This window comes from Thermothelomyces heterothallicus (assembly GCF_042370625.1).
Source record: "Thermothelomyces heterothallicus CBS 202.75 unplaced genomic scaffold P884_scaffold_3, whole genome shotgun sequence".
Taxonomy (NCBI): Eukaryota; Fungi; Ascomycota; class Sordariomycetes; order Sordariales; family Chaetomiaceae; genus Thermothelomyces; species Thermothelomyces heterothallicus.
This window is the reverse complement of record NW_027192564.1, coordinates 563,169-576,984: the sequence shown is the minus strand read 5'-3', so window position 1 is coordinate 576,984 and position 13,816 is coordinate 563,169. Positions and strand designations below refer to the sequence as shown.

General features: G+C 55.5%; 4 protein-coding genes across 4 annotated transcripts; 1 reads left to right on the top strand and 3 right to left on the bottom strand.

The window, feature by feature from the left end:
• Positions 1 to 637: 637 nt before the first annotated feature.
• On the bottom strand, positions 638 to 2,844 carry P884DRAFT_192627 (acyl transferase/acyl hydrolase/lysophospholipase; the record flags this gene model as incomplete). Its single annotated transcript, XM_069437692.1, has 4 exons — positions 638 to 1,169; positions 1,224 to 1,549; positions 1,625 to 2,725; positions 2,785 to 2,844. 4 exons carry the CDS (start codon positions 2,842 to 2,844, stop codon positions 638 to 640), a joined length of 2,019 nt encoding a protein of 672 aa, XP_069300498.1.
• Positions 2,845 to 4,107: 1,263 nt separating this feature from the next.
• On the bottom strand, positions 4,108 to 7,129 carry P884DRAFT_192852 (SNF2 family N-terminal domain-containing protein; the record flags this gene model as incomplete). Its single annotated transcript, XM_069437709.1, has 2 exons — positions 4,108 to 6,573; positions 6,626 to 7,129. 2 exons carry the CDS (start codon positions 7,127 to 7,129, stop codon positions 4,108 to 4,110), a joined length of 2,970 nt encoding a protein of 989 aa, XP_069300497.1.
• A 724-nt stretch (positions 7,130 to 7,853) lies between these two features.
• P884DRAFT_297001 (uncharacterized protein) lies at positions 7,854 to 8,384 on the top strand (the record flags this gene model as incomplete). The annotated part of the gene is made up of 3 exons (XM_069444465.1): positions 7,854 to 7,966; positions 8,035 to 8,126; positions 8,239 to 8,384. 3 exons carry the CDS (start codon positions 7,854 to 7,856, stop codon positions 8,382 to 8,384), a joined length of 351 nt encoding a protein of 116 aa, XP_069300496.1.
• Positions 8,385 to 9,132: 748 nt separating this feature from the next.
• Positions 9,133 to 10,353, bottom strand: P884DRAFT_275087 (uncharacterized protein; the record flags this gene model as incomplete). The annotated part of the gene is made up of 4 exons (XM_069442803.1): positions 9,133 to 9,854; positions 10,023 to 10,142; positions 10,200 to 10,280; positions 10,335 to 10,353. 4 exons carry the CDS (start codon positions 10,351 to 10,353, stop codon positions 9,133 to 9,135), a joined length of 942 nt encoding a protein of 313 aa, XP_069300495.1.
• Between the last annotated feature and the right edge of the window lie 3,463 nt (positions 10,354 to 13,816).

The following is a 13,816-nucleotide window of genomic DNA, read 5'->3' as shown; positions in this document are numbered from 1 at the left end:
AGACAGAATAGCTGTGGACGAGGTCGCCTGGCCCTGACGCCACTTGCAGGGGCAAACCGGGGTAAAGCCACATACATACTGTGGTACAACACTTACACATAATACGGAGTGTACTATCCTTTCTAGGTAAGGTAGATAGGTACCAAGTTACGCTACGCGAGTCCCGTACACAGATGTCTAGACTACGCAATCATCTTAGCCAGCCTAAAAGGTTGTCTGTTGCCCCGCCGATTCCATGACGCGAGACTGAAGGCGACCACAATTACAGAAGGAATTCAGATCTGTATGTACAGTACATGATACCCCGTAACTTGCGGGACAAACCAAGCCACCCACCCAGGAGTCTGTAGCAGCGCAACCATCCGGATACCAAAGCCGTATGCCCAACCCTCGAGCTCCAACTCCTGAGCCTGTTTTTCTTCTTTTGCCCGAGTCGTTCTTGCAATAAGCCCGCCCAATAGTGTAGTATCATGCTTCCATTCTAATACCGTCTCGCATCCACGGTCCCACCCTTTTATTGTTTCCTGCCCATCACTAGCTAAGCCTTGCCTGCTCAAGGACAAGCGAGGCATGTCAGAGAGACCCAACAGGAGGAGGAGGAGGAGGAGGAGGAGGAGGAGGAGGAGGAGGAGGAGGATCAAAGCACCGTCTTCGCGCTCGGCGGGCACCTCGCGCTTATGCTCCACGCCCTCGGCCGTTGCACCGTCATGACCAGCTGCTGCCCTCCTCCGACCCCCATGTTCTCACCTGCAGCAACGGCCAACCGCTCCCCGTTCGCCCCCATTGCCTCCCTCCCTAGCTGCTCAATCTCGCTTGCCTTCCTTCTCAAATCGCCCGCCTTGTACCTACTGACCTCCTGGTACGCACGGTCCAGCTCCATTTCGACGGCACACCGCACCCATAACGCGGCCACGGCCGGCCACACGCTGCGCTCGCCACGCAGGATCCAGTACTCGAGCGTCTCCTTCGTGGGCGTCTCCAGCAGCCGCACAAAGTCGGTCAGGCCGACATGCGGCACCAGCGTGACGCTGGGCCCGGGCAGGTGCTCGTCGACGAGGAATCGGCGGATCGACGGCGGCAGGAGGTGGAGACGGTCGAGCTGCCGCAGACGATGGCGCGTCTCCAGGCCGATGATGCGCGTGATGAAGGTCCGCGCCGCCGCGAACATGCTTCCGTGCTGCCGCGGGTCCCACCCTATGCTGCCGTACTGCTGCGACGTCGACGGCCCGTGCTGCCGCGGGTCCCACCCTATGCTGCCGTACTGCTGCGACGTCGACGGCCCGTGCATGTCCGACTGGAGGAAGGGAATCAGGTAGGGACGCGCCTGGCTGACAATGTAGTGGTTGACGTTAAATAGGCCGGCGACGCGCTGGAGGGGCGCGTTGCGGTCAGTGTACGACGCGAATGTCCAGTGGCGAAAATCGACCGTGTCGGCGGGCGCCCAAGGGGTGATGTTACCGTGGGCGTCCTTGCAGAGGATCTTCGTCTGGCGGTGGCCATAGAAGGTGGTCGAGGAGGCGTTGGAAGCCACGGCGGCCGTCCAGACCAGCTGGAAACGGGAAACCGTCAGCAACGTCGAGGTGTCGCCGGGGGGACAGGGAGAGGAGGAAAGATAGTAACTTACCACATTGGGGGCGGTGATGTAATTGAGGAGGGTCGGAATGCCCTCCTGCCCGGCCGTGACGACGGTGATGTTGAGGACCCGCTTACTGCGATTGTAGGCCTCTTCGAAGGTAAGGTCGCCCACATTCGCCCGGACACACTCCTCGAGGACCTTGACATCCAGGAAGTAGCCCTCCCTCTGGAAGCGGCGCACCCTCCTGATAAGAGTAGCCCACTTCGTCCACAGGGACTGCATGACCCGCTTGTTGTGGCCCTCCGGGTCCCTACCGTTGGCCGCAAACGCCGAAAGATCAATGCCGTCGCCCGTCAGTATCCGGGGGAGTTCCTCCTCGGGATGGACCCCGACCAAGGCGGCCATCATGGCTCCAGTCGCCGTACCGATGATGATGCGCGGCAGCAAGCCCCGCAAGTACAGGGCCTTGACAACGCCGAGATGGCAGAGGCCGAATATGGCACCTCCCTGCAGCACGAGTGCAGTCCGCCCGAAACCCTGTCTGGTGTCGTGGACAAAGTCGAGCAAGTGCTGCGTCGGGAGTGTCGCCTTGGCCATGCCGCCCTTGCTGAGACGCGCGGCGGCGGCAGCGCTGATGGCGCTCTTCTCGTCACCTCCACCCTCGAATCCGCTACCGGCGCCGCTGCTACCGCTCCCGCCCAGCTCGCCGTCTTCCCACTCCGGGGCAAACCATTCCACTGTCGGCTGCCTCTCGTCCTGTGGCGGCGGCGGCAGCATGACGATCTCCTGGATCGCCTCGACAAACTGCTGGACATATTCCTCGATGAGGTGCTTGGTGCCGGCAAAGGCGCAATTGAAAAGCTTGGGGCTGGTGATGTTGCCCAGGTTGCGGACGAGTCCCGTGCGCAGCGTGTTGATGAGCTCGTAGACGTCTCCGGCCTTGCGGGCGTTGGCGATAAGCCGCAGCCGTTCGTTGATCAGCCGGAAGTCGTAGTCCTTGCTCGTCGGGTCGTGGCGCCACAGGTCAAGACCGAGGCCGAGATCGAGGTTCTGTGCCGCCTCGGCCCATTGTTCGTAGGTCGACGCGGTGCGGAGGTCATGGGCGTACTCTTGTAGTTTGGAGCGCTCGAACAAGTACGAGACGGTCCTCTGCTGACATGTTATTTCATCGGCGCCGACCCGGGGCAAGAGAACAAAAGAGGACATACCGCCTGCCAGAACCACACGACGTCCCAGAGCGTGTGCCAGAGAGCTATGAGAAACGCCATGTCGGACAGGATGACAACCGACAGGGCACCCTAAACCCAATGATCCGGGGGGATGTGTGGAATCGAGAATCGCATGTGCGGCAACCGCCGAGAGACAAGAAACCAAACAAAGAAAAGAAAAAGGAAAGAAAAGGCTCCAGAAGTAAAATTCCAGGAGGCTGACCTAATTACGGGTTACTAGAACTGCATAGAAAACCAGCCACCGATGGGAGGTGCGTGCTGAATCAAGAAATGATGAGACCGAATCCGGGTCCAGAGCGCATAGAAAGAAAAAGAAAATAAAAAGCCCGTATGCCGCCTTCCGGCTGTCGTATGAATTTGATAATCCACAAGCTCTCGAGCGCACGGGATGTTGCCAACATTTGGAGGTTTGGACTTAAGGTCGGTGGGCTTTCATTTCCCGGGGCTGCGGTGCCGTGAGCCCCTTCCCGGTTGATGTTGCAAGCATGTGATAATCCACAGCACGGTGCTCGTCATGGGCCCCTGCAGTGGCTACGTTAGTCCCCGCAGTGGGCCCCTCGGCAGTTGGCGGACGTTAATCACGCAGTACGGATTACTCTCTGTTCATACACAGTACCGACCGAGGTACGCCGTACACTACTTGTAGAAAATGTACAACTCGACACCCAGGTGGGCAGTGCGCACGACCACAAGATTACTACTCCCATCACGAGTTTCCTAGGTATCTCGAGGATGACGGCCCATCAAAGTAGAGTGCAAACGCCCATGGAGCATCGTCGACCTGTTCTAGGCCGCTCGATCCAAGCAAGATGCTACATGGGGCCCCCCGGCATGCATTGTCACGTCGTCTACATAGTACTTCATCTGCATGTGTAGACCCGCCAATTACAGATTTCGATTTCTTTATCCTCTAACTCTATGTATCGGCGCCTCTAAATTATGCGTCTCATTACGCTCCTCCTCCTCGCTGCTGCCGTAGAAGAACCGTGGCCGACTAATCCTCGGCAAGCTCCAATGAAGAGCCAGCGATGCATGAGCATGTGTCAATATTTGATCATACAGAACCACAAAGTCGTAAGAGAACCACGCTCTTTGTAAATGCTGAACAGGTGGGAACCGTGTGAGCATTGGCAACGGGGAAAATCCAGGACCTGGGGAAAGAGGTCGGGGTTGGTCATTAAGAACCTGTCAGCCGCAGGGTTGTACCCGAAGCAGAGAACGCCCATCCCGAGGAAAGGTGAGAGTAGACGGATAGATTGGCGTCGGGCGGAGAAGACACGTTCCCGGGGGACTGACAACAACTCAATTCCCGCTCGGGGGGGTCGACACACCCTGCCGCAGTAGCTCGCTCTTGACTGCAGACTCCATCTCTCCCGACGTCATCTCAACCGAGCTCCAGCCCGTGACCTTGTTGGCGAGTTCGAGCTTCTTCTCGCACGCCTTGTACACGAGCTCCTCCACCGTCCCCTCGCTGATCAGCCTGATGATCTCCACCGGCCGCGTCTGCCCAAGTCTATGCGCACGGTTCTCGGCCTGAATATCGTCCTGCGGGTTGTCAGACTGGTCAAAGATGATGACCTTGTTGGCAGCCGTAAGGTTGATGCCAGTACCGCCGGAGCCTGTCGTCAGGAGAAACACGGGAATGGACTCGTCGGCGTTGAATTCGTCGATCAGCTGCTGCCGCGCGCTGACATCGGTATTGCCCTGGAGAGACAGGTATTCGATGCCTTCCGACGCCAAACACTCGCCTAGGATCTCGATCACCTTGGCAAACCTCGTGAAAACGAGGGCGCGATCCCCGTTTGCCTGGTATTCCCGGACCAGCTCGAGGAGCGCTTTGACTTTGGCGCAATCCGTCCACGAATTATCCGGGAGATCGTAGCGCCTGATGCACTCGTAGTCCCTGCACCAGAGGTGCAACTCAAAGTCGGACAGAGCTTTGAGCTCGTTTGTCAGGTGGTCGAGCCTCGGCTGTTTCAACTCTGACTGCGGCACCTTCTTCATCAGGATTTCGGCCATCTTCTCGACGTCGCGGTCCTTGAAGAACCGCCGGAACAGCTGTGGGTGGATGGCTGATTTTCGCAGCTGGATCCAGACATTGTTCGTGTCGTTGTCCCGGCCTTCTTTGACTCGAGGATCGGAATCCGAAGAGTCGGATTTCCTAAACCGTCTCTCGTAGTCTCGATATATGGCTTCCTGAACAGGATCCATCTTACAGGTGACAACCCTGGACGTCTTGGGCGGTAAGTCTTGCAGCACCTGCTCTTTCCTCCGCTGAAGGATGAACGGTTCGAGGATCGTCCGGGCACGCGCAACCCGCTCGCTGTGCAAGAGGGCTCCCTTGGAAACTGCTGTCAATGACAATTTCTGGTTGAACAGCGCTTCCAGATTCTCAAAGTGGTCTTGGAACAGCTTCGGCTCGACGAACTGCAAGAGAGCGACCATCTCCATGAGGTTGTTCTGAACCGGTGTGCCGGACAGCACCAAACGCCAAGTCGCCGTTACGCGCAGCAGATCCTTATACACCTTCGTCTTGGGATTCTTCATCTTGTGACCTTCGTCAAACACGGCCACGGTTGGCCGGAGGCGACGAAGGTTGGAGATATCATCGTTCCTTGAGAGTTGCGAGTATGAAGTCAGGACCACATGATGGCTAGACGGATCTTCCCCGATGTCAAAGGCAATTTCGTCTCGGGCAGACTGGCTGCCCTGATAGAGCGTGACATTGAGCCTTGGAGCAAACTTTTCAAACTCTGCAGCCCAGTTTGCCAGCGTAGAGGGGGGAACGATGATGAGGTTCGGCCACGGGCGGGTATCCATGCTTCGGCCGTTGCGCTCATAGTCTTCAACAATGGAACAGATCAACGAGATGACCTGGCAGGTCTTGCCGAGACCCATGTCGTCAGCTAGAATACCGCCATACCGGTTCTGATAAAGCAGGTGTAGCCAGTTGAGGCCGTAGATCTGGAATGGCTTCATCGTGCAGCCCTCCATGAGCTTTGGTTGACGCAGCGGCACCTCTACCAGCTTCGCCGAGTCCTCAACGCTGACTGGAGTCATTGGCTTCCCGTCGTCGGGCTTTGAGTCGCTACGGAGGTGACCTGTCAGATCGATATTCCACCTCGAGGTTGTCGCCTTGAGCGAGTCCGCTTGGGATTCGCAAACCGCAATGATGTGGTCAATGTCATCCAGCGCACGAGCGTAGGACCTGACTGCCGAAACAATCTCATCTCCGATTGAAACCTTGGCAGCTTTCTTGCCACGCTTTTTCTGGGGTATTGTCACCCTCCGGGCTTCCTCAAGGTCGCTAAACGGTTGACGAGAGACCATCAGCTTCGCACTATCCTCTTTGACATTCGCAATGGCGACAAGCTGCATGACGTCGCAAGTGTTCAGGTAGTTCAAGACCCGTTTGTCAAAAGGATCCTCTTCTTCACCTCCCACCGGCGAAGAACCGCGCTGCGAAGACGCCTTGGACACTTTGTAGTCGTCTCCCGCATCATCGTCGCTAACCAGATCAATTAATTGCGCTCGTTGCGGTGTCTGTTGGCTGAGGCTGAGTACGGGACTCGAGGGGCTCGCTGGGCGCGGGCGTCGGCCTTGTACAAGTCGTCGCCGTGTTGGCTTCGGAGGGGAAACCCTCCGCAAGGACTCGAAGCTTTCCTGCGATGAAGAAGATGGTGAAAGCGATACCCAATCTTTTTGTAAGACATAGGATTTCTCTGGGCTCGTTACGGAGCTGGTAGAAGCAGATTTGTCAGCCTGTATCTCGTTAGCCTTCGCTGTCCAGCGCACCCAAGGGTTTACAGCTGTAACCCACCGTCTTCTTCGCGACTGCTTGGCCTTCGGGCGCAACTTGTGAAATCTTCGGCCCCCTAGGCTGAAACGAGGATGGGCGGATGTCTCCTCTCGAGGGTTCGTCATCATCCGAGGAATCACCTCCGGCGTAGATTGGGGCATCCAGCTCGTCATCCGAGATCATGATAAACTCCCGCTTTGGCGCAGATTTTGTTATCGGCAGAGGCTTCCGGCCAGGAGGCCTGAACGTCGTACCAGCAGGTGCCATGAGATTCGCGAGGGGGCCGCGTCGTTGTTGAAGAGCCTGTGGCCGGAACGGGGACGAGGCAGGCACCTCGACGATCGACTTGGGAGAGGAAGTCGCGACTGGCGGTAATTGTGGATTCGGTCGCTCAACGACTTGGGTTGGTTGTGTAAAGTAAGGGGATTGTGTCACCACGCTCAGCTCGTCGTCGTCGTCGTCGTCGTCGTCGTCCTCGAGGCTGAGGAGCCGACGATTTGCGGGCGGCGAAGAGGAAAACTCCATTGTGAAAGACGGACGGTCTCCGAAACGCCGAGCAATACAGAAAATGGACAAAGAAACTCCCCAGCCCAAGGAGTCAGAGAAAAGGCATCTGTTGCACTTAGCAACGGGTGGGCAACTTCGCCCAAAGGAAACTTTGGCGGTCAACCAAAAAAGTACTAAACACACGGAGGTGCTGAATAGGGCCCCGGATAAAAGAAGACAAAACTAGAAGAAAACCAGTGCAATGCAAATCTAGGGCAATTAAGAGGATCTCATGAATCCTCGTCTTCCTTCTTCCGTCCCAAGGCGAAGTGCTTGAGGCTAGGAGGAACGGCGTGGGGTTTGAAAGGATCAAGAATTGAACCCGATTCGGCATCACGACGCCAGACCGACCTGATCAGCGCCCCACAGCGCGTTGATGGGCAAGTTTTTTGCGGGGCGACGCGACTCAAGCTGAGGTAGTTTAGTCGCGTCGACACGTGCCCTCTTCAGCCAACTAACGCGATGTTGGATCACTAGTACCGAAGTATGCAATACAAACCTTGCAATCCGTATACTCCGTCAGCGCCTCGGTCTGTGCATCAGCAACCCTGCGCACTGCCAATCTTCCGCCGAGAACGATTCGTTGTTGTCCCGCTTGATCGAAACAGGATCTCGTTGTCGCACTTGCCCACTCTCGCACATCAGTTTTGAAACCTTCTCTTCCACACTCACCTCGCCTTCAACTTCAGATACCCATCTCATCATGGCCACCCGCAGGATCATCTCCCAGGAGAAGACCATCCTCGAGAAAGATGACTCTATCGGCTCGAGTCCGGCAGCAAATGAGAAGTCCAACATTGCGCCCGCTGTCCCTACGTGAGAGATCCCCCACGGTTTGGGTCTCCATCCCAACTCTCATTCGCCATCTAACCCCTCCGCTGCAGGTCTGTCATCATGAAACTCCTCGCCTTCACCTTAGGCATGATCGTGATTCCCATCGGGTCATACTACGTCACAGTAGACACTCTGTTCAGTGGTATGTTATCTAAAGTTGGCTCTCGTCAACACTTATCCGCCCAGATCTCCTGCCCAAACCCGGCCCTCATCCCATTGGGCAAAATGTATCTGAAAGACTGACTTGATTCCAGGCAACTCAACTTACGCCGGTGCTCTCGCGGCTATCATGGCGAACGTAGTTCTCATTGGTTACATATTCGCCGCCATGGCCGAGGACCAGTCGGAGCAGCAGGGGGGAGCAGCAGCAAAGGACCCTTCAGGGAAGAAGAACCGGTAAATAAGCTAATACTCTTTCATGCTTTGTTTCCCAACACATGGTGCGCAAAGGGGGAGAAGCAACTTTGTATATGGGTAGATATGCCATGCGCTCTCAATATGTAATGATTTGACGCTTCCGCTTCGTTCCGTTCCTCATCCCATTCAAGATACAAAATTGAGTAATGCTTCGGAAGACCAAAAAACCGTTTCCTTCCCCACTGGCCAATTACTCATAGTAGGTCCATGCCTGTCATCTTTCAAACGCAAAAAGAATATGGAAGAGAAAGACGAAGTTGGAACAACGGTCAAGCCCCAAGCCAAGAGATCGACAATAGCCTCCGAAACCCTGAACAGTCCACCGCAATACGTTCCTCCTGACCGTATAACCTCATCAACCACGAGCCATGAAAACCGCATATCCGGTCGAAAAGTCATAATCCACACCCTCCCCGGCGATCCAGTACAAGTAACCAATAAAACAAGTACGCTACGAGATGTCCAACGTGCAAACGATTAAACTCATCCCCCGCCAGTCATCAAGCACCGAAGACAGCCAGCATACCAGCCAGCATACTGTTGAATCATTCGTCGTTCGTCCGCTGTACAGAGGAACGCGACCCTGCTGCGTTCACCGTTTCAAGCAGTCCAGCTGACATTTCCTCGACCTTTGCTCGGTCGTCGAGAGAACAATGGGTATCGAAAGCAACAAGAGACAAAAGCAACTGCGTATGTGTCTTTGGTCCAGCACCAGAAAACAAGCATCAGTATTACCCGTGCTTGCTGAATCGCCGAGCAAACCAACTCTTCCGTTTCTCGGGCTGCGCTGGTCGTGCCTGCTGGGAAGAGTTGTTCACAATCGGCTTTTTTAAGATACCTGCTCCCGAATCTTTCTGGGGAACCCGAGGGGCAGTGTTGCTGTGGTTGGCGGCTCCGCTTACTTGGTAGTTGCTGTCGTTGCTGTAACCCACGCTTCCTCTCGCGCCGTTCGCCCCCCCAGTCTGACCGCCAAGCGCGAAGCTCGGCGGCTGGTCCACTGCGCTCTGACTGAACCCAATACCGTAGTCATTCTCCGGCTGCCGCCTGGGGACAGAAGACTGTACGCGTTCAATCGAGCTGTTGTCGCTGCTGGTCGGGTCGGTCTGATAACCTGCTGGTTCCGCCGAGGAACCGCTCCCATAAGCAGTCGTCACCGTCTCGTACGAGCGGTGGTTGCTCGGGATTGGGTAATCGCCTTGTCCCGCTGGCGGTGGCTGTCTGGATGAAGAATCATAGTGCGGTTCGGAAGCCATCCTTGGCCATCCCCGTCGCCCATTCTGCGTCGATGGCCCGTACCCGCTGTACCCGGTTTGTTGCTCGTAGTAACTGTCGCGTTGCCCCACACTGCCGGCACGAAGATCGGGAAGACTTCCGTCAGCGCGATTGGCGTACATCATCGAACTCGGGCGGCTCCCATAATAGCTGTCATGTCCAAATCGACCGCTGCTTCCATCTGTTCGCCTTCTTGTAAGTATCATGTCCTTGATAGGATTCAGGGGAACTCATACAGCCGCCATAGTAAGAAGTTCGCCGATTAGGTCCCCAACTTGACCCTTCGGCATCTAAGCCAACGTCGCAATCAGCGGGGGATGTCATTTTTTTGCCAGTCCATCAGACGTACCTGGGCGAATCATGGATCTTCGATTGTTGTACGCGCCATCAATCGCTGCTTCAAAGCTCCGAATCGTCTCCAAGGGACGTTCCCATCGACTGCGGGTCGGATTTGAACGGTCGGGGTCGACTACATGGAACTCAGTCAGTCTCTTGCCATGAAGCGCGGCAATGTATGAAACCATACCAATAGGGTTTCCCCAGATGTCCTTGTGCTGGATACTTCTTAATGGGGCGAAGGTTGTCCCAATACTCGCCGCCACCTCGGCTGCAAAACAGTTAGCGAAGTCGCAGATGGAATCTCGTACGATACGGTGCTCACCAGGTTCTGCTTCATGCATGGCAAGCGTCGGGTCCGCTTTGCTGTGCAGTCTATTTGCTTCTTTTTCTGCCGACGTCTCATGCAGGCTGATTTTGTGATTGCTGCCCGAGCCGTGAGACTTGTCCGAACGGAAACTGAACGCCCTGGACTTTCGGCGCCCGTGGCCTTGACCTGAGTGGGCTTGGCGTGTCTGCTGCGGCGAGGCCTGCTGCTGGGCTTGGGGAGGAGGAATGGATGGAGGGTAGGTATTTGCGATCGCCATCTTGCGTACTGGGGGAAAGTCAACAACTTTATCCTGGGCTTTCGGGCTAGGGTCCTGGTCAGCGCAGAGGCGCATGCACGATGGAGCCAAGCTCGGTTTACCCTTGCCGTGACTATCGTGAAAGCAGATTGTCGGTCAACAGACGATCCGGGAGTAATTCCGGCTAGAGTTACTCCACTAGCGTGGTGTAGATAATGGAGCTGGAGATCAAAAGTGGAATCGCCGGGAACCTCCTGGGCGTCGAGAGATTGCTTCAGGTGCTAACCGCGCGACCCACAAAGCGTTTATTGCAGGTTTCAACAATCAGGGCACCAGATGCCTTCGAGGTTTCAAAATGGATAGAATCGTAAGAAGAGAGAGCTAGCAAGTGAACGTTCAGTCGGGCGAGTCGGATGTTGTGCTGCGGCAAAATCGTGGCCAAAATGACAAAGGCGGTGGTGTCTTGAAGCACGAGGTGGTAGTTTCTTTGCGCTGCCGCCTGTTGCACGCTGTCTTTCCCAGCAGCTTCCTGAAATCGCCGACAACCAAACACTCTGGGCTTTCCTGGCGTCTGATCGGCCCACTGGGCGCTCGACTTTGTTTGCAGGGGTGGAAGACAACCAAGTGCTCCACTGTAACCCGAGAACAGCGCCTTGTGGGTACCGCACTAGAGCTGGGCTGCGGCGGGTGGAGTGACTTGGGACGGTCACTGACGTCAGCAACCGTATGCCCCGCTGATAGGGGTACCTTTCGTGTCGGACCGAAACATAAAATGCACCACCCAGCTCAATGGAAAGGCAGAGCACAATTCCTTCTCTGTCGGCCGCCGTGATCGTCGTCGGGGTAGCACACAATTCAGCCTCTGGGATGCCGTCAACGACTGCACTCCTTGCTTGTTGTCGCGTGGTAACCAATGGCGCGAGAAATTAGTTGTTTGCTAAATACGAGCCGGGAGAGGTCGATTGCTGCATGTCCAGCGCAGGAATCGGCGCTAACTCGACGCAGCTGCCACTAGGTAACTTTAGATCGGAGTCCGCCACGCGATGTGCGAGCCAAGTCCCTGCGAGGTGAGATGAGTTGAACTTGGGTGTTTGGTGAAAATCTCCGGCGTTTGACAAAAAGGAAAGGGTTATATGAATATGGCCTGGGACGAAGGGGGATGCCATACATTCAACGGTTCAATGGGTGATCACGGTTGTTGTAGTAACCGGAGGTGCGGACGCAGCTTTCTTCGAGTCAAAAACGAAAGGTTTTGATTAGATCGGTCGAGTGCGATAAGAGCTCATTGCAGAGTACCCCAGCGTCGAGGGGTTTCAAGTAAAAGGAGTTCGATAACGGGCGTGTGCCGGGCAGCCGTATCCTTAAGAATGGATCGGTTTCCGGATGTAGCTCGCAACGGACGCTAGGCAGCGTGGAAGGGTGTGGAAAGCTGGGAAGGTGCAGCGAAACCGCAAAGCGGATATGTTTCTCAGACCTGTTTTGATTTGCCCCTCTTCAAGCGTTGTGAGCTTTGACCCACAAAGGGACCTTGCAACACGAGCTTGACCTGAACGCTACTTGTTTCATCGCATCACCGTAGGCTCCAACACATCGCTCGCACAGTACGCTGATGACTGGTGCTCCTACATAAGACAGCATTCAAATAGGCGCAAAGACGACGGGGCGACTGGGCCCACGATCTCTGGCCGATCCACCGGAGCAGGTGCTACTTACGGGACTCGCTGAGCCGAGCCCGGCAAAAGGGTCCGTCCTTGGATGTTCGGAGTGTGGATGCTTGTCTCGATGCTGCGCCCCAGATTGCGTATGTGGGCGGGAGCCAAACACTGTGCGTTTCCAGGCAACTTCCAAGTTGGACAGGAACGATTCTCCGCTTTCTGGGCGCCAAAGTAACCGAATGTAGGACGCGTTTGCACCATTCTCGCGATTGAGCAATTGATTGCATTAGACTCGTCTTCCGGCAGAGTGTGTGTGCACGTACACCCAGCAACTGAAACATGGTTTGGCTCTCACCTGGCAGTGCGCGACGCCCAATAGAACTGGTCATCTCTCCGGCGTTCCATCCCTCTGGCCTCAGCATAATTGTTTAGGCAACACTGGTCCTGGCCTTGGGTCGAGGCCCAGAGCTGCATACTCTCAAACTGAGGTATCCTCAGAATTCCATACACAGGAAAAGAATGTACCTACCAGATATCCAACACACTGTCTCCGCGAGATCAAATATAAAGGTATCTAGGCACCTTACACATATTCACCACCCTGACCCGCGGACCAAGACTGCAGAACTTAGCATTCTGCGTATTACGGCGGTTCTTCGCCCTGCTGAGACACTTGCTGATATTTAACGGTGACGTCTGGAGTTTAGTGAAAAGGCTTCTATTGCGGCAAATAGAGCGTAAAGGGGTAACCCCGTTGCAGTTTTCGCCCAACACCATTTTCAATTGTAAGGTGTTTGCACCAGGGGCCTAACACAGCGATAATGTCACGACATAGGGCTATCAGCGCGCTTGGTTTAGGGTACGCAGAAACTGAAGTTGGTTATCTGGCGGACCGGGACTATATCGTCATCTTTTGCCTAGAACGACCGTGACCTTTTAACTTCGCAAGACACCCACAGATAGATGGGCCTCGCTGTGACTAGTGAACCGGGTGGTACGCTACCTGAATCCGCAGAGTTACCTGCCTGTAAAAATATGGAATTGACGTCTCGATCTGCGTGCCTCAAGCAGCTGCAAATGCTCCATGACGCACGGTATTGAATAGGCGGCATATTCCGGTACCGTGGGGGAATGGAGAAAAGGGACATACATACACCCATGCGCTAGTCATCCGACCCTACTGATAGCTCCTCGAATTCCGCCCTGCCACGGGATATGCGGGCGGTGAGAGCAGGCCTCAGGCGGCCCATTCGACCAAGCATTCGGGGTTCTTCGGCTCCGTTACGACGCTTCCACTCATCGTGCAGACAACCCGGAAATTCTGCGCGATGCTGTCAACTGATTTTCCAATTACCACCCGTGTAGCAGTGCAAGGGGATTAGTGGCTGGCGAAACTGGTCCATTAGGTAATTCTACCACAAATGTGCTACTGCGGCGTCCGAGGCTGGCCTGACCTGGGCAATTTCAGTCTGATGGGAAACAACAATTCCACTAAGTGGTATTGCCCATTCTGGACAAAGCATTGGTCCGATGAGGTGCAATTTCAAGAAGGGATAGGTTTGATCCGCCGGGCAGGACCGAAGGAA